The sequence below is a fragment of the Zonotrichia leucophrys genome, chromosome 8, assembly GCF_028769735.1.
Source record: "Zonotrichia leucophrys gambelii isolate GWCS_2022_RI chromosome 8, RI_Zleu_2.0, whole genome shotgun sequence".
Classification (NCBI taxonomy): domain Eukaryota; kingdom Metazoa; phylum Chordata; class Aves; order Passeriformes; family Passerellidae; genus Zonotrichia; species Zonotrichia leucophrys.
In genome coordinates this window covers 27,408,215-27,427,946 of record NC_088178.1, presented here as the reverse complement: position 1 = coordinate 27,427,946, position 19,732 = coordinate 27,408,215, and the positions used below count along the sequence as shown (strand labels likewise).

The 19,732-nt window shown below is 43.7% G+C and overlaps 1 protein-coding gene across 7 annotated transcripts in view; it reads right to left on the bottom strand.

Moving 5' to 3' along the window:
• The window catches only part of FGGY (FGGY carbohydrate kinase domain containing), a 127,791-nt gene extending 109,227 nt beyond the window's left edge, over positions 1 to 18,564 (bottom strand). For 3 of the 7 annotated variants that reach the window (XM_064719496.1, XM_064719499.1, XM_064719500.1), the window contains exons 1-5: positions 18,463 to 18,551; positions 11,911 to 12,044; positions 7,847 to 8,059; positions 5,718 to 5,829; positions 3,788 to 3,939 (exon numbers count right to left, since the gene is read on the bottom strand). In XM_064719496.1, the coding sequence (XP_064575566.1) occupies positions 3,788 to 3,939; positions 5,718 to 5,829; positions 7,847 to 8,047 (465 nt within the window). In that variant the 5' untranslated portion in view covers positions 8,048 to 8,059; positions 11,911 to 12,044; positions 18,463 to 18,551. Of the gene's footprint in view, positions 1 to 3,787; positions 3,940 to 5,717; positions 5,830 to 7,846; positions 8,060 to 11,910; positions 12,062 to 12,361; positions 12,377 to 18,444 lie in introns of those variants that run through there. The other 4 variants (XM_064719497.1, XM_064719494.1, XM_064719498.1 and 1 more) reach the window with 4 other exon arrangements.
• Between the last annotated feature and the right edge of the window lie 1,168 nt (positions 18,565 to 19,732).

Sequence of the window (19,732 nt, the reverse complement as noted above, 5' to 3'; positions counted from 1 at the left end):
TTGGGTTGGAAGGGATCTTAAAGCTCATCCAGTTCCACCTTCCACTATCCCAGGCTGCTCCAAGCCCCTCCTGGCCTTGGACATTTTCAGGAATGGGGCAGCCACAGCTTCTCTGGGCACCCTGTGCCAGGGCCTCCCCACCCTCACAGGGAAGAATTTCTTCCCATCTAACCCTGCCCTTGGTCAGTGTGAAACCATTCCCCCTTGTCCTGTCACTCCAGACCTTTGTCCAAAGGCCCCCTCCAAATGCCTTGTAAGTCACCTTCGTCCTTTCCCCCTTCTCCTTCCTCTTCATTGCTTCCAATCAATTCACAGTAAATTTGCAAAGTCATAATTTTTGATTGCTTAGATGAAAATTCTTCAAGCCACAGAAATTCAATTTCTTTCTTTGAGAGACACCCTAATCACTGACAGCTTACCAGCACTGCTGGCCAGACCCATGTCAGACCCCTCCTCACAGAGACCAGGTTTGCAAACACAGCTGTTAGGAGAAGCCAGGGCAAAACGTGGGACAAGAGTTTCTCCTGAAGTGGCCTTCCAGACCCAGGTCAGCACCATGGAAAGGGAGAGGGAGGATTTGGTAACAATGTACACACAATTAATTTCTCAGTGTAACAACAGACCAACCATCATTTAGTATCAGTATACTTTAAATAACTTACTTCCAAAGGTGCACCTAGTACTCTCCTAAATTGATCTTTTATTTATTTTATCTTTATTTTTTAATTTCTATTTTGGTATTTCACTTCAGACATGAAGCAGTACTTTTCCCCACTGCACTCTCTCTGCAAAACCCATATGAATGCAAGCAGCTGTGGAATGTGCACAGCTCCAATCCCAGGCAAAGATGTACACAGGGAAAACAGCAAAAACATTTACTAGCAGAAACATTAAATTCCTGGGGAGTTCAATATAAGTCCAGAGAATTCAATGCAAAAATCAACACTGATTCTTCATATATCAGGGTGTACAAGCTGACCTGGAGCATGACTGTGCAACGTGTCTGGCTGTGGGTTTTGCTTTGTTTTCTTTACAAACATCCCTGTGTTGAATGTGTTGCAGCCATGTCAAGCCTTCTGATCAAGAACTTTCCAGAAACATGATGCCAACCAAAGGCTCAAAGTAGCTTCTGGATTCACCTTGGTTTAGCCAGTTTTGATTATGGTCAGGCACAGGAGAATGTGCCCAATCTACTGTTTTTGTCCTAACTTCCTGGGATGCTGTCAGGTATAGGACAACATTAGGGAGGAATACTGAGAAAGGAATAAGGAAGGAAAGGGAAGGGAAAAGAGAAACCCATCTCACTGCACTCAATAGTCAAGAAAGCTGGAGAGACCAAAGCCATGATCACAGCCAGGCACAGTGGGGGTAAAACTTTCCCAGGCAGTAATCAGATCAAACCAGGTACAGTGCACTCATTTTCTGAACACCAGTTAGCATAATTAAGTAGAAGCATAATGGGAATTTCAGTTTCAATTTTGCAAAGCCCTCAGATAGCTGAAAAAGATAGAATAAAATGAAAATGTGTCTTTCTACCTGCTTATCTTGCAATTCTCCCATGTGATTTGAAAGTTAAGCTTCCTTTTTACCAGCTTGTGCATTATCACTAGCTTAAGAGATAATCCTGTAGTCAGAATATAAAGTATATTTTCCCTGTGGTGTATGAGCTAGACCAAAATCTCACTCTGCCACTGGGAAATCCACTAGACACAGAAAATAAAGACAATATAGGGAGAACACATTAAATACCATTCTCTAAGTAATTTTCCTGACCATACCTGTAATACCTGTGTCACAATTTATTGATATATAAAATATTGATAATGAAGAATCTGAAGACACTTAATTTATATTTGTAGCCCAGTTGCAGACAGCCCACTGAGAAACATCAGATGTGCAAACTGCTGTTGTAGGTTTCATCTGAACAACCTGGCATTCAAAGTTATTGTAAGGTTTGTCTTTCTTGGCAAAAAGTGAGGACACTTGCATTACATGAGGCTGAGTTTGAGCTGTCAGAGGCCAAAGGGACCCTTTGCTGACAGCCCTGATGTCAGGTAAGCCATGGATGCCTTACTGTGCCTGGCACTGAAAATAAAATAAACCCTCCCTCTGCATCTAATTCCTTTCCCCCTCCTACTTTGCAAGGAGTAAAGAAGCTGTAAAAGCACTCAATCCCTCACCCCTCCAGAGCTGAAAGGTTTAGCCAAATCTCAGCAGATTGCAGCCCACTGCAGGATAACTGTTCCTGCTCCTGAGCAGCTGAGGAGCTGCTGGGGGTGCTGAGGTGCCCGAGCTAAGCAGGACAAGCTTAAGCAGTTTAATGGTGAGTCATGGCCAGAGCACTCAGGAATTGTGAGTGGGCAGCTCAGCAGGCAGACACTGAGGTGAAAAACCCTCTCTTAAGGACAATAATCTCCTTAGCTGGTGTGTCAGGAGCTGAAAAGGGACATGTGAACAAGCCCTGTTCTGTGCCACCCTTCTGGCAGGAAATCCCTGCTGCTGGCTGGCACCTGGGGTCAGGAGAATCCTGTGTCCCACCCAGGAGAATCCTGTGTCCCACCCAGGAGAATCCTGTGTCCCACCCAGGAGAATTCTGTGTCCCACCCAGGAGAATTCTGTGTCCCACCCAGGAGAATCCTGTGTCCCACCCCCAGCTCATGGAGGGAACAAGGCCTGCAATGCTCTCCCCTTTACACCACAGCAATCATGCACAGGGCTTTGAGGTCACAGCAGGCTCTCACCTCCACGTGACCACATTTGGTCGCCCCATAATTCTGGATTTCCTGAGCACTCAGGTACTGATATCCCAGACCTTGCAATATAAAAATGCTTTAAATGCAAAGGATTCATTTAATGTTTTTACAGCTTACATTTTATTATTTATAAAATGGCTGACGTATGATACTCATAGCTCGAGAAGGGAAGAACTAGTAGATGGATATTCATATTTCATTATCAACATTCATTACCTTCTATTATCATTAATCTGTCAGTACCTGCTTCTACCAGATAATTCCTTTGACTTTTCCTAATCTGCACCTTGTTACAATCTAATGTCTCATATCTGTAAGGACAGGAGAATTTGGCTGCTTGAAACTGGCAGCAAGTAATTTACATTTGGGCTTTGTTAAAATGACAGGGAGCATCATTGAGGCCAAATGTAAAAAGCCAGGCTGGAGGAAGTTATAAAAATTTCAAGTGGCAAGTGTCTCTCCTTTTATCTGACAGTTGTTATTAGGAGGCCATACTTCATTGTAACACACCAAATTTAAACACAGGAGACAGAGGCAGAGGTACACATTACACACAGGGCACCTTCCCTCTACACATGGTTTATTCCTGCTGATGGGACAGAACTGAACTGAAGCTGGAAGTGCAGAGTTCCTCTACCATCATACCCTGCACTACTGGATGCCTCAAAGGCCCTCCTCTGGCACTCCAGGCTCCAGCTGGAGTAGGAAACATCTCCATAACTAAATCCTAGGATACTGCATTTATTATCTGTACCTCTATTTGTATATATATATCTAATCTTAGATAAGGAAGGCATATGGAATGTTTCTCTCAGGGAACACTCCACTTCAATAAAATCAAACATATTTCTACAAAACTGAGAGGAAGAAAGAACCTTAAAAGGTTTAAATCACAACTTTAGCTGACCTTACTGTGCACACACCTTGGCGTTCAACACTAAGACTGAAGGGTTTTGTTTTAGAAACTCATTCTCAGGAATGAACAAGGGCACTAACCACTAGTAAAAATGCACCAGAGTGTTAAATGTACTCACTTCCTTTATCCAGAGCAACTTAGGAGGCTGCATTTCCACAGACATGGCTCCCCCTACGTAGCTGAGAACCCTGTGCTGGGTGGCATTGATGCGCTTGACTTGGCTGGCGGCACGATGGTCCATCCACATGATCACATTCCTATGGCTCTGTCCTTGGGGAAAACAGGAAAAGAGTTATTTTAGCTCACTTTTAACCCCAGCTCAGCACTGTGAGTTACTTGGCTCTAAATTGCTTCACATTTTCACTTCTACACTGAAAACTCAAATTCTGTTTGTGTTAATAATTCACAGTGGATATCTAAATATAAAATTTTAGCCCTCTGACCCAACTTTAGCACATGTTGAGCACTGAGAATGCTGACTGAAACCAATCAGCCTTGTGAGCATCCAAGAACTGTGAAACACCATGTTCTCTTGTATTTCAAAGAACCCAAACTTCCTGACAAAGTTCACATATTTAGTTAAAAATATAAAGGAACGTTATGGTGACCAAAAACTGAAAATGTGCCAAAATCCAAACAATTATGTTGTGAATTGAAATTAACTCAATCAGCTACAGGAATTCTCTCTCCTCTTCTATGGTTATGAGAAGAACCACCCTAATTCCTTTCCAAAATACTGTTTCAAAGGGGATAATTTGCTGAAATGCTTTTATTTTGGATGTGCAAGGAAAAAGCATTTGGCAAGTCTGCAGCGCACACAAATGAGAACAAGAAGCAAAGAACATTTTATCCAAATTAACCTCCAGAGGACCTGCCAGAGAGAGGGAACAGTAATCCAGGTGACAATGCAGATTCCTCTCTGGCTAAGTACACTGCACACTCCACAGCACAGCCACTCAAGCAGCCTCTTGAAAACATAGTGCAAAACAAGGCAGAAGTGTGAAGCACATCAATATTTCTAAAATGGATTGAAATACAGCTCAGAACTGTGAAACTGCCTGAAACACCACCACTGCAAGGCTCTTCACAGCATTAGAGTATTGAGTGAATTCTTGTCTTGTTGTTTAGCACCACGACTGTGTAAACTCAAAGTTCTTGGGAATATCAGAGCACAGAAAATGAGAACTGAATTTGACTCATTAGACCCAAAATAGCCTCAGACATCATTAGGCATTGAATAGATTGTAAGAGACTCTCAAACTGAAAAATAAATAATCTGATCTAAATTTAGAAAAGGACATTTTGGGGGCAAAACTGGGTTTTGAGAAGGATATAAGGAGATGACAAACACATCTGAGAACAGAAAAGGAACATACACAGAATTATGATCATGTCTCTGTGACTACTGATATAGCACACAATCTTAAATGAGATTCACTGGGTAAAAGAAGTGCAGCACAGACTTTCTGGGAGTCTTCTGAATCATCTACCAAAAAACTAATAAAACCTCCCAGATTTTTAGAAAAAGGTCACAGACTGTTTCTGAAGTTTAGCACTGTCCTAGACAAAGACTGAACACCAGTGTAATAAAATACTCAAACAGAACTCTGTGCCTGCAGCTCCATGACAGAGCAAGCAGTTAGACTACACTAACACTAACATTTTTAACATTCCTTTAGCCACTGTGGATGGGCATTTATACACACATAAAAGCCATGATCAGTACAGTCTGAAGGAGAAGAAAACATGCCGAAAAGAAAAATTAGTGTAGATTTCCCTAAGAAGCAATTTCTCAGAGCCAAGATGAATGAATGTGATCTTAGGATGCCAAATATTTAACTAAACAGTAAGTAATTCTCATCTCTTATTTAGTTTTGCAGTAAAATTAAAACAGTAAAATGAGGGGGAAAATCCTCTTATATAAGAGCTTGTGTCATCTCCATCTCCAAGAGTCAGCCCCACCACTTGGTATTTGGAGGACATGGGAAGTTCTCTCCCACCAGTGATAAAACTCACACAGTAACATCATGTTTTGTGTGCAGCCCTACCTTCAGAGTTGACTGCCAAAGGCTGGAACTGTTTATCCACCACAACAAGGGAACAGGTAGCATCAAACCCAAGCCCTCGGATCTGGCTGGCATCCACTCCACGGACAACTTCCTGAAAATACACAAAACACACAGAAACACAAATATATCCATGCATGTGCAAGCACCATGTGAACTAGGGAGTGCACAAAATGAGTTTCAAGTTAACACAAACACTGAAATTTCCTAAATTCAGTGTTCTTTAAAACTTCCAATCATAAACACACCAAATTACCAGAAATTCTTTGTGTTTCAAATCCAAATTCAGAGGTCTTTATCCACAGTCCTGGATAAAAGCAGGGAGCACAAAAATATCAGTAAATAAAGGTAGCAGAAAAGCTGCAATGTTAATTTTCTCTCTTTTCTAAAGCTTGGAGCTGAGCTGGGTGTGAAACATAGATCAGGATTAGGACCAAGTGTTTCCATCAGTTACTTCACTGACTTCCTGCCTGTGGAAGGAACAATCTTCCAGAATTGCTTTGGTAATATTGTGTTTGTCTTGCAATATTGAAGGGTCCCAAAACTAAAGTTGGTCAAAACCTGTAGCCATGATAATACCTCTGCAATGCACAGCTTTACTCAGCTACCAAGAGTGTGAATAGCACACTTTTTGGAAGGTTTAAAAAAAAAAAAAATAACCCAAACCACTGCCCCAAAATGCCTGAACTTCATGGCTTCCAGCAGCACTGGAAAAAAAAACACAACACCCACAAGGATTAAGTGCCAAATGAGGCTGCAAGACACCTAAAATGTAGTATGGTAATAAATTGCCACTTCTCAGCAACAATAAAAATATCATTATTTTAATTAGTACTATAAGGAAAGACTTTCAGTAGACTTGCACAGTGCCAGTCTCTTATTGGCTCTGTAAAACTGCAGTTTCTGAGACCATTTTATTGCTTAAATATAAGAGATTGCATTTAAAGAGGTCAAGAGCAAGAACAAAGCCACTCAGACAGAGAAAAATCAAATAAGCAGAGGAAGACTTGCTCTGCTTTAATGTCAAGCTGCTCTTCCCTATCATTGCTGTCACTCCCTTCTTTTCCTTCTATCCACTCACCTCCCCTTCTCCATCTCAGGGCATTTCTGCAGAGCCAAGCTCATTAATGTTTGAAAAGGCTGATCAATAACTAGACAATGGGTGAACAGTCCATCTGCAAATTACCAAGCTTATCATGAATATTTAAAAAGCCAACCTTAGAACATGCAGCAGGCAGGGGCTGTAGTGAGGTGGATGAAATGGCCTCTGTGTGCACTGCAAGCAGCAAGGTCTCTAATTTACCTTTATCTCCAGCATGTACAGGCAGAGCCCTGGATCAAAGGGTACAAATTTTCCCCTGTAGTAAAGTCCATTTCAATCTGGTTTTATGCCCAATACTATCCACTGACATTGATTATTTATTTTGGTCTTATAATAATGGATCCTTTTATAATGGGGATAACAAGTGTTGCTTTAGGGGACATCCACAAACCAGATTACAATCTCTACAATAAACTCTCCTTTATGACTCCAGAGCTGCTCTTTGGAGGTGCAAATGGTGTTTCCAGCTCCTCCCCATCTCAGGGTTTCCCATTTGGGTACCAAACCACACCTCTGTGAAGATGTGGCTGTGTGGCCAGACCCAGCACTGCCATCATGGGACACGAGGAGTGACAGCCATGTCCTCTCATTCCTTCCTCTCCCACCCTGACACCCCTGGCTCAGCTTAAACCTTCATTTGTGTGCCCCCATCATCTATCTCAGATGTTCTATCCCAGCAAATGAAGCTCAAAGTTAGTGTATGTTATAAATAAGATTCTGATAAATTTGCAGAGAAAGGACTTGGAAATTGTTTTCATTGAGTATTGAAGACCTGGGCAGCATTTAAGAAAGCTCTGAGTCTAGACAGTGTTCAACTTTAATTTCAGTCTAAGATTGAAATTTTTGCCCTCCAAGTCAGCTCTAAATATGAATTTCCTTACATGTGTTTAGGAAGCAAGTCAGATACTGACCCGAGTGGAAGTGACAGGCACAGGGACCACAGGACCATGAACATTCAAAACTTGCAGAGTCACCTGCAGCACAAATCCTTCATTTTGCCCTTGCCCACCTTTGTGACAGAGCAGCAGGCAGCCCAGATGTCTGCAGAGGATTGCTCATAGTGGTCTGGCCGGGGCTCCCAAACCTGGATGGGCTGTTCTGCGTGTGCCACCACCGTCCCAGCGCCGTCCACCAGCGCCGCGCGAACGCTGGCTGAGCCCACGTCAACTCCAACGTAGTACTTCACTGCAGCCTGCTTCTCACTGGGCATTTTTGATAAAACCTGTTGAAGGAAAAAAAAAGGGGTTAAAAGCAGATAAAATGACTGATGGAAAAAGTGCCAAGAGCTGCTGCCTCCCATCAAGCCGAACATCCCACCTGTGGTGTGATGCAGGTAATTATAAAGTAACTACACGACAATCACTTACATGTTACCCAGAGGAAAAAAAGAATAAAGAAAGTTAAGTTTCCAAGAGCTCTCCACCATCAATTCACACCACTTTTAAGACTCAGAAAATAATTTTCTGAAAATGTGTTGAGCCATGACAGCATGGTGTGAAAACTCTGCCTACTCTGACATCCTACAAGAACAAAGTGAGGTTAAGTTAATTGATTTAATTATTCACAATGAGTTGCTTATTTCACTATATTAACTTTAACTATTTGACATTTAATACAGTGACAAATTCACTGTTCTTAATTTCTCACGGTCTCTTAATTAATAGTTAACATTTACATTTTAATCAAGCTGTGAGAATGCTAAGTAAGAACTGATAGAAGTATTTAAAACGTCAGACAAGTACCCTGTTTAGTGCTTGTATGAACATTTTACATCTCTGGAACACATGAAACTCAGCTGACACACAGCTTCTGATATTCAGAAAATGAATGGATAAACTGGCATTTAAAACACATGGTATTTACAGAGCATCAAAATGGCTCTACTTAAAAACAGCCCACTCCTCCTAAAGAAGTGACCTGATAATATCTGGATATGGCAGATGAGGTGGTTAGAGGGAGGAATATAAGCAAAGGGGGAAAGATCTGGAAAGTCCTGATTAATAGAATATGATTATTCACATTCCAAATCAATATTTTTTTCTTTTTTTTTAATAATAACATTGAGTAAAGGTCAAGATCTATTGGAATAATGTAGGCGTCTTTCACACCCATGGCTGGCTTGTAACCACTGCTGCTGATAGATATCACAAATCTACAATCATTGAGGGTTAGACAAGAAAACAAGGAGCCCTCAGTCTCAGAAAATTCCGACTCTGGATAATAATTAATTAGGACAAAGCTTCATTTGCACTGAAAATGGCATAACACCTCGGCTGAAGAAATCAACTGAAGCTTCCCTTCCTCCCATCCCTTTAAGCAGCTCATGGAAATGTGGTCAGTCAGCGCAGATCTGCCACCACACAATCATTCCTCCCTGCTTCAATCTGGCACTTCATGCCCAGACCCCACTGCTGGGTCCAGGGCCCATGATTTTGTTCTTTGCTTGGCCAGCATGAGGGAGTTCTGTCCCTGGTACAGACCAAAGCAGTCACCACATTCTGCTCACACCCTGCAGGGTCACCAGAGTAGCTGCACAGATCACCAGCTTGTAATAATGTCAGAAAGTAGAAAAACCTCCAAGCTATAGAGCATATTGTGGTCCTGCTGGAAATGCTGGCTGCTGCCTCCCAGCATGCTGGTTCTGCCCAGCAGATTAGGTGCAACACACACTAATCTCCTTAAGCAAGGTCATGTGTCCAAGCGATGAGCAATCAGCTAAAAATAATGGTGTGCCATGAGTCTAACACCTAGGAATATTGGCAAGAAGGCCTGCTTTATTTTCTTGGCCCTGGCTCTGTGACCTGGTCAGAGGAACAAAAGCCAATCCCTCTGCCAGAGAAGACAACTCTGCTGCTAGGGGTGATTAATAGTGCATCTGTCACCTGGGGGGTGACAGCACTCAGCTTCTCCCTCTCAGCCCTCAGCTGGAAAAGCAGTTTTAAGAGATTCTTTTCAACAAGGTATTTACTTCTTAATTTTGTACTTCACCTCCCCAGAGCTCCAAATGCTGGCTGCAGGTGCTGCAAGTTCCTTGTGAGAAATTTTACTACAAAGGCATTGCATAATACTGTTCCTGATACTATCTCACAAATTTCCCTGTTTTTCCCCTATTTCGGCTCTGCCTTTAGCTGCTGACTCATAAAAAGTTGAGAATAAACCACAAGCTGCAAAACAGATTCTTTATTTTTTTAAACATAGGCAAATCCTTCTTACTTGCTCTTCATAAATACAAATAGCAAAAGGAGTATTTTATATCCTGCCTCCTGCTCACACACACAATATTACTCCAAATTTCTCTTCCTTGTATGGCAGCCTTGATTTTAGCTCATTAATGTGTTTTTGCTACTTAGAGAACAAGCTTAGCAGATGTTAGAGAATTAAGCTCACAGTACCTCCTACTCAGCACTTGAAATTATGGCTTTGCATTGGATTCTTCCCACAAACATTTGAAACCTGGAACCCAATCTGCCCATGTAATGTTTACTTTCCTTTTTTTTCCTTACTAAGCAACCAGGATGTGCCTGTGTGAGTGACTGGGCAGGAAGCAGAGTTTGTTTATGTGCTTGAGCAGTGCCTATCAGCCTTTGCACATCCACCAGTTTATTGCTGTCAGTCAGTGGGAACAGGAAAAAATGACAGTACAAACCAAGAACCCCAAATGAACAAGTCTATTTCTGAATAAAGCTCACCTAGATTCACAAAGCAGCAAGACTCACTCAATATCTCATTTTAAAAAAGCTAAAAGTAAATATGAATCCTTTTTCAAGAACAGCAAGCAGAAGTTACAGAGGCTTTTCAAAGTAAAGTGTCTCTGCAACTGATCTGCTTGCAAAAACATAATTTGATGCCAAGGGTTTTTTTGGAATACCAAACACTTGGTATGCCACCTACTTATCAACCCCATCCACAAAAAGCACTGTCATCTCTAGGTCATAAATGTCAGCAATTATGGACTCTGCCCAAGGGTATTTCTTGAGAACCTAAGAACTCAGCCGAGAAGTTGGTGGAAAATATTTAGTCAAAGTACAGTGATAAGAATTTTAAAAAGGAATGTTGTCATTCTGTTTTGTTTCCAGAAGATTTCTTTGGTACAAAAGGAAACTCCAAATCAAAGCTGAAGGAACTCTTTAATGGATTTCAGGGGTAGAGAAGGTCCCTGCACAAGCTTGTTGCTTTGGAATTTGGAAACCAACATTCATTGCCATGTGAAAAGAAAATTGTTGTGCAAATAAAATGTTGGTTTGGATTTTTTTTATCTGCTGGATTCTTTGCTTCTGCAGGCAATAAAATCATGAGGAAAACTGAACCAGAAAAATGACTGAAATAAAATGTCCCAAAAGTCCTGTCAGACAGGTCAGTCAATCAAGCACAATGTTCCTAACATGACACCAAAATATTTTATGCATGGATGATGCATGTTCATGGACTCCCAAGGGATGGAAGGCAGTGGAGACAGGACCTTCTAAATCCCTGAAGTATCTAAACTCAGGAAGCCTGGCTCCTGGCAGCCTCCTTCAATACAGCCTTGTCTGTCCACTGCAGAACTCAAGCCTCATATTTTCAACTTATTATTTGAATTTGCTAACAGAAGGAGAGGGGCAGAGGAAAAAAGTAAACTTAAGAGACATGTCCAGCTTGACCGTGTTAATCCATGACTGCAACTGCTAAGTCAGGACAAGAAGCCAAAATTCCCTCCAAGCACTAAACCAGCAATGGCCTCTTTCTCTGCAAATCACAGCAGGGACAGAATGGCTTTTCAAACAAGCATTTATGATCAAAAGGCTACAGCATATTATAAATATTTATATGGCCCATTAAATAATAGTCTGTATAAATATTATTCAAAATGTGCATGCTGGAAACCACAGACTTCCCAGTTTATCCTTGTACAAATGTGTTAGTTTTCTCACATAAGCAATGAAGAAAGAAAAAGGAGGGGTGAAACTCAGTTGCAAAAATATTAAATCAAAAAAAAGAAAATCCTTAACATTATTTACTTTAATTGAAAAGGAATGAGTAAGTAACCAGATGAGTTTTTCATGAGCACTGTTAGACTTGTCTGTCCCACTTTACCTCAGTTATTGAGCTGCCAGGATGTTCCTTTCTGTTAAAGCCAGGGTGCAGGAGGGGCTGCACTCACATCAACACAGGCCCAAGCTCCACACAAGCTTTCAGCAGCAGCAATTTAGACTTCGTGGTGCTGTGTGCTTAAACACAAAGAATTAGGAAGGGCTGGCATGTCTCTTTTAAACTTTGATCTTTGGAACGCTGCGGGCTGCCCAGACCCGGTGATTGTGGATAAACAGAGTGTTTTTAGTAGTGCAGCTGTGCTTTTCTATGGGTTACCAAGAAAAAGATTAACAGGCTCAAATTAGCCTTCATAAGCTTCGTGTGAAAAGATCTAAATATGCTAAAGAAAAGCTGCTTTTCAATTGTAGAAAGGACATTAACCAAAACAAGCCTTTTTGACATTATACTGGAAATTCAGCACTTTGTTGGCTTGCTAGAGGTAAGTAACCAGTACAAGTGGTGGTGGTAGAGTGGCAGGATCTCCTTGAAGACAGTGAACTCCCTTTGCTCTTCCAGCTTCTGTAATTCCTGTTTGGATGTGGAAAGAGAAAGAAGGCACATGTCTGTGTGGGAGAGCAGGAGCAGATGGGGAATTCTAACACTGTGGTGAAGGGCAGCACTAATATAGCAAATATCCTTAAATGCCCAAGGGAGTGTGCTATAACTATCAACAAGCATTTATTTGTCAGCTACCCCACAGCAAACAAAACAAACACAAGGAACAAAAGCACACCTCACCTCCCCTTTTCCCTTCCCCAAACAGAAATATACATGCAGGATCTGTCTTAGAAATGTGAGGACTGTGCTAACAGTAACAAAACTGGAATGAATAAAAATGGAGCTGAGGAAAATATGCTTCTTCATTGAAAACCAAACACCTCTAGATTCTTTCATCAGTTCTCTGGTACATTCTGTGAAGTTTTCTTACATATTATAAGGAAAACCAGCTTAAAATAATGAAAGATTTCAGTAGTAGGATAAAACGCTGATTCCAGTCCTATAATATTTAGATTGTTCCATCAAAACCTTCCTAACTGTCCCCCTAACATTGTAACACAATGTCAATAAAACCCAGCATAGGCAGGACTGATTTTCTACTATTCTGATATTCTACTATTTTCTACTATCTCCTTTTCTCTCTATAAATAATTCACTATGTACTAATTTGCTTTAATGTAATGTCTCTCCAGATCTTTTTTCTTCCCCTTGCTTTCAGTGTCCAAGACAAAGTCATTACTTCATTGCTGCCCTTTGCCCTCTAATTCTATCTTTTGGATTTTAAATACTTTCAGGCCAAACTACTTCCACCTGCTCTGATTTATAGCAAGACACATTTGGGTTTATCCTAATGTAACAAGGAAGGGGAGAAATGAAAATTACTAAATTATTCTAAGAAATTAGATCCAAAAATTATTTATTTTCAGCTTCTACTGCCTACATAGTTATCTCACTCAGGAACAGCAGAAGGATGGCAGCATGACCAGTGTCAGTAAATACCAACAGCAGGGCTGGTTTTCTCTGTATTCTGCCTGAGAAGAGTTTGTACAGAAAGAATTATTTGCTCTCCTTCCAGTTCCTGTCTTCAGCTCACACAGGCAGACACAGTCTGTGGCAGTGATGATCAAATAGGAGCAATGGCATTCTGGCCCCTGATTAAAGAGCAGAGCATGGCTGTGCTGGGTCAGATGAAAGGTCCAATTAGCCCAGGATCCTCCACAAACAGCAGAAGCCGTAAGAAAAGCATATGCCTGCCCTTTTCATCCAGCAGTCCTTCCCCAGGACACCTTTCCTCCTGCTATCTATAGTAAAGGCACTTCCTGAGCCAGAAATTTTATCTTTAGGATTAGCAGACCTTGAAAGCTTTTTCCTCTCTAAATTTGTTTGTGCTCTTTCTGAATCCAGGGAAACTTTTCTAACTGCAAACTACTGCGGTAATGAGTTATAAAGTTCTGTGTAAACAATGCAGGAAAAAGCCCTTTGGTTTGTTCTGAGCATGCCACCTGCTAGTTTTGTTTGATGTGTCTGAGTTCCTGAGCTAGAGGAGACATTAAGCAATTGCTGTGTATTTACTTTCTCCACGCAGCCATGATTCCATTGCATTCTGAATCACCCCCAAAGGCCTCACTGCAGCTATCCACACATCATGGCTATTGAGCTGAACTCACAATCTCTACATTAAGACCAAAAGCATTTCCCTGCTCTGAGTGCTCATGGAGGTGGCAGTAACACAAGCACCATAACACACTGCAGTAGTCAGTACTAATAAACAGCAAGAAATAATGCCAAGGCCACTGTGGGCAGATGGAGATACTGCTCAGAGATGCTGCAGCAGGAAAACAACGTGTTGGTGTCAGCTCAGAGGTGCTGCTGAGGAGCACAGAACTGGCCAGGGATGTCCAGCTTCAGGCAGGTCCCAAAACACTGAGCTCAGAGCAGAGGGATCCAGGAGCTCTTCCAGCTACACGCTTGGGGAAGACTCGGGGCTGCTCCCCCTGGTTTGCCCTGGCCCTGCTGAGGTTGCTGCATGCCCTGACAGGCTCTGCACGGCAGCAGCAGCTCGAGGCCCTCGCCAAGCACACCCGGCTGTCCTGCTGCTCCCTGGCTGTAACTGTGGCACACAAAGGAAACAAGTGCAGCTGCCCCTGCTCCAGGGCCCACCTAACCCCGGGAACAGCAGGAAGCACCTGCAGAGAGGAGCTCTCAGGAAAAAGGAAGGCTGAGAAGATGGCTGTGAGAACACAAAACATGAGGTGAGAAGACACAGCCTTTGGGGAAAACCAACAGCTCCAATTCCCTCTGAAGCACTCTGGGCCCTGCTGGGACTGGGCCATCACTTCAAAAGCAGGCTCTGATCCTGCATCCATCAGTGGCAACCCCCCAGCCACTATCAGGAGTTCAGGATAAATCCCTGACACTCATGAACATCACAGGTGCACTCACACCATGGCAGGATTTTGAACACTTGCCATAACCTCCAGTTTGTCCAGCAGAGGAAATGTTGATCAGTAAATGCCAGGACACAACTGCCAGGCAGGAAAACCTAAGGAATAAGGGGGGTGTCTAGCAGCACCCTTCCTTTTCCCCAGCCTGGCAACAGCAGTGGATCCAAGCCATGCACACCACGCTGCTGAGATCCATTCCTGCTCTGACGCTGCAGCTGCACACATCCCCACAGGCTGTGCTAATGACCTGGCAGACAGACGTGTCCCAAATGACTCTGCAGAATGCCTGGAGCCCTGAAAGAAGACACTATCTTGTTTACATTGACTGAGGGGGGAAAAAATGCCATCTAATTATTACATAAATTCTGGCTGTAGCAGCTTCATGACTAGTTGAAAAGAGGTAACAGGCTCCAAAATGACTGATGGACCCAAGTGTTTGGATCCACAGCTTATCAATCTAATGCTAAGGAAGATCTTTCATATCCCTGTGTCTCTATCACTTTAACCTACTCATGATGGACAGAGAGAATAATCTCTGCTCTTTGCCTGTAAAATTGATTCATGTACTGTGACTTTTTTTATTTTTTTCACTCTATGCTATAAGGAAAATGGAGAAACAAATAAAAAACCAACAAAGCACACGCCACAAAAAAGCAGTATGCTATAAACACAGCCTAGCACAATAATGTGAATTTGCAAAATATCTGTTTAAGTCATAAAACGTAATTTGGAGGAGAATGCAATACAAAAGGCACAATTACAATTCACACAACAGCTTTAAACTGCATTCCTGCAGCAAACCAGCCTTGGCACCAGGAATTCTGTGCAGGTTAAGTGGGTAAATACAGCCATTATGCCACTGTGGATACAAATTAGCCAAGCTAGGCTAGTGCTGATACTCTAACTTTAATCCCATCTTTAGATTCCGGTGCTACATCACGCTTGAATCTGGCACTAACCCTGTGATTACGTATCAGCAGATCAGTATAAAAATAATTTGTTCTGAGTTCACAGTTTTATGAAATGATAAAACATCAAAATTAGCATTCTGGCTGAAATCCACTGCATTTCCCATCAAGGCTTACACATTTAAGCAACATCTGAACCAACTGCCTATAATTACTCCTGGCAGATACTGGAGCACTTAGGCCAGCAGTAGATGCAACAGTGAAATAAATTTTTAAAGACATGCTGCAAACCACTTCAAGATGCTCAGCCCAGAAGCAAACATGTGTCCATAAGCCCAATCCACGGTTTATTTTACAAGATTTGTTCACTCTTGCATAGTAAAAGCCTGAGAAGAATGACAGCCCCAAGTAATCTGTCAGTTTAAAATTAAACATTTATTTGGGCTGCAATTTCAAAAACACTCTCCCCAAAGTTCCTGTCAGAACTACTTAAGGGGAAGTGGGGTTGCAGATTAGCTTAGGTTAAAAGAAACACTAATTCTGCACAAAACCAGTTTATTTATTCAAAAGAACCAACGTTTTAAAATGATAATTTAACTGAGAAACACAGAATGGAGTAACAGAAGTGGCTAAGAATACACATAAAAACTTCCTAGCATAGAACTAGTTTATTTAGTCTCTATTGACACTATAAATTTATTTCTGCCATGATTCTTATAGCTGGGAACAGCTGTCCCTACAAGCAACCAATTCTCTCTGCATTCAACCTCCTATCCCAGACACTCTTCCCAGGAAAAAGAAGTGTCTCTTTTTTTTTTTTTTTTCCATATGCTCATACACATTCCTGAAGGAAAGGGACCAATAACATTACAGAGCCTTTAAAATTTCATGGTTTTGTATTATATCTTAGTATACTTTAAAAAAATTAATCCCAACTACTTAAGGAAATGGTCTTCCAGGATAAGAAAATAGAATGAAATGCATGAGAATGAAATAGACAAGAATGAAATACACGAGAGTGAAATACACGAGAATGAAATAGACAAGAATGAAATACACGAGAGTGAAACACACGAGAATGAAATGCATGAGAATGAAATCCATGAGAGTGAAATACAAGGGGATGAAATACACGAGAGTGAAATACACGAGAGTGAAATAGACCAGAGTGAAATGCACAAGAATGAAATGCATGAGAGTGAAATACAAGGGAATGAAATACAAGACCACCTTCCCAACAATGTGTCTGCTTATTACTTCTTAAAAACCTCCGAGATGACCGAGCCCTTTCCTCTACTTCCCTGGAATTTGTTTCGTAAGTGCTGTCCAGAGAAGAGCACTGGTGCTAAGTTTATGAAACTTCCTAACAAATCCCAGGCACCTCAGCAGGGAAGGAATCTGCCAAGTTACCAGTTCCTCACCGGGGCAGAGCCTGGCAGCAGTGAGGCACACGGCCGTGCTGGCAGCTCCGGAGCCGAGCACGAGTAAATTCCAGCAGGTTCCTGGGGGTGCTCTGTGCCAGCCCAGGAGCTGCCTGGGATCACAGGGCATGACAAGGAGACCAGGCTGTGGAGGTGCCAGAAAGGGGAGCTGCACGAGGACGAGGGAGGCAGCAGAGGCAGCAGGACACAAGGGCCAGAGAGACGAGACTGGAGACTACATTTATGGAAATCTCCTAGGGAAATGGAGGATTAGGCAAGTGTGTTAGTGATGTGCATGTCCCACCTGCCTAGGTCAGGTCACCTGAGCGCTGCACTTTCACAGAACCACAGAAAAAGCTAAGCTGGGAAAGGACACTCAAGGATAATTGAGTCCAAGTCCTGGACCTGTACAGAACCCCAAGAATCACACCATGGGCCCAAGAGCATTGTCCAAATGTCCCCTTGAGCTCTGGATGATTAGGTTCTGTTACCCTTCCAGGGCAGCCTGTTCCAGAACCCGACCACCCTTCGGGGGAATATATTTTTCTACTACCCAACCTCAACCTCCCCTGACACAGGTTCAGGCCATTCCTTCACGTCCTGTCACTCGGCATCATGAAGAAATCAGCGTGCGCCTCTCCTTTTTCCCTCACCAGAAAGCTGTGCATCCCATTTGAAGCACATGGGAAGGTGGCTGGGATAAAGGAGATCCAACAGCACAGGAGGCACTGGGAGGATCCCTGTGTCCACCCTGGGCAACACCAAACGCCTCCCCTGGCACTGGGCACCCCAGCGGGGGCTGTGAGGGGCAGCCCCGCTCCCTCTGAATTACAGTGAGAGTCACATATGGCCGTGCTCTACAGAAACGTCAGGAGGAGACAACTCGGGACAGCCAGCAGGCCGTAAATCCCCCGGGCTACACGAAGAGCAAGCTCTGAGCTGATCCGGGGCGATGTGAGCGCTCAGCCCACGCATGGCCGGGGCGCGCCGCACGGGGCCCGCGGCTGCGGCCAGGGGCTCCCAGGGGAAGGAGGCGGCGCTGGTGATTAAACAACAACACGAACGCCAGAGCTCCCTTCAGAGCAGCAGGATCCGAGCCCTACCGGAGGAGGACGGAACCCTCCGGGCGTCACGGCGGAGAAGGGGCAGGGACGGGGGCAAGGAGAGGGCGGGAGCCGCGCTGAGGCGGCGCGCGCGGCGCTCCTCTCACAGGCGGCCGCGCTGAGGGCCGGGGGCCGCCGCGGCCCGGCCAGCGCCGACACTTACTCTGCAGCCATCACTTACTTGTGCCCCCGGCACTGCCCGGGCCTGCACACCCCGGCGGGGACGTCCCCTGAACCCGCCGCTGCCGGGAAAGCCGCCGGGCTGCCCCGGGCCGGGCCGGCCGCGCCTGCGCCGGGAAGGGGCGGGCGGGGGAAGCGGCGGCGCCGCCGGGCGCTGAGGGCAGCGGCGGCTCGGGCCGGGAATCGCCCTGCGCCCGGGTCTGCCCCGGGAACAAGGCGGGGGCTTGGCGCGGATTGCAAACGGGTGATAAATGTGATTTTCCAGCACCGCTGCCGCGTACCCCCGTGGGAAATATCGGGGGTCGTAGAAGCGGTGCAAGAAGCCACGTGGAGATCACTGAGAAGAACGTATACAGTATAGAAGAATAAATATATAAAAACATACAAGCAAATAACTATGTAGAAACATATAGAAGAATAAATAAACAAGAGGGAAAGTCAGGGCTCAGGACATCTCTCACCCTGAGCCTCCTTAAATGTAATGTAAATGCTTCTGAAATAAATAAAGTGACTGCAAGCCATGAGTTTGCTTCTCTGCATGGGGACACTGAGTTTTACCTGAAAAGCTGGAGAGTTGCTCATGTGAGAAAGAAAACCCTGGGTTTAGTTAAGATTTACCTAAAACAGATAGAGGATGCCCTCAAATGCATCCCTGGAAAACAGAGAAATCACAGAGTCAATGAGGCTGGAAAAGACCTCTTGGATCATCGAGTCCAGCCCATGGGCCAGCCGTGGCTGAGCGCTCCATGGTTTGGGACAGATCCCACCACACCCCTGCCTGACCCTCCCCAGCCCACGCAGGGAGGAGCAGATGGCAGCCCTCACATTCCCATCATGTCCAAACACTTCTGGCCCCAGGGAGCCACCAGGGATTTTTCCCGTTACCCCCCAAATATTCTACAACAGGAAATCTTGCAGCAAAAAAAAGTTCTCTTGCAACATTTCCAGAGTATTCCCACTTTGGCCGGAGCAGAAATGCTGCAGGAACAACCTTGCTCAGGGAAAGATGAGTGTTTGTCTCGTGGTTAGAGCACAGGGTTCGTGGTCAGGAGCTGTGGGTTCTCATTCCAGCCTTGCCACTGAATCATTTTGAGAGCTTTGCTAGTCACTTTGTACTAGAACCAGTTAGGAATTTTCCGTTGGGATGGTTTTCTGATGGAAAACACTGCTTATACCAAACTGAAATCTGGGTGAAAATTGATTTTTCCATTGGGAATACCTTGTGTCTGGGCTGGCTTAGAAAGGACATTTGACCCAAACTGAAGTGTGTG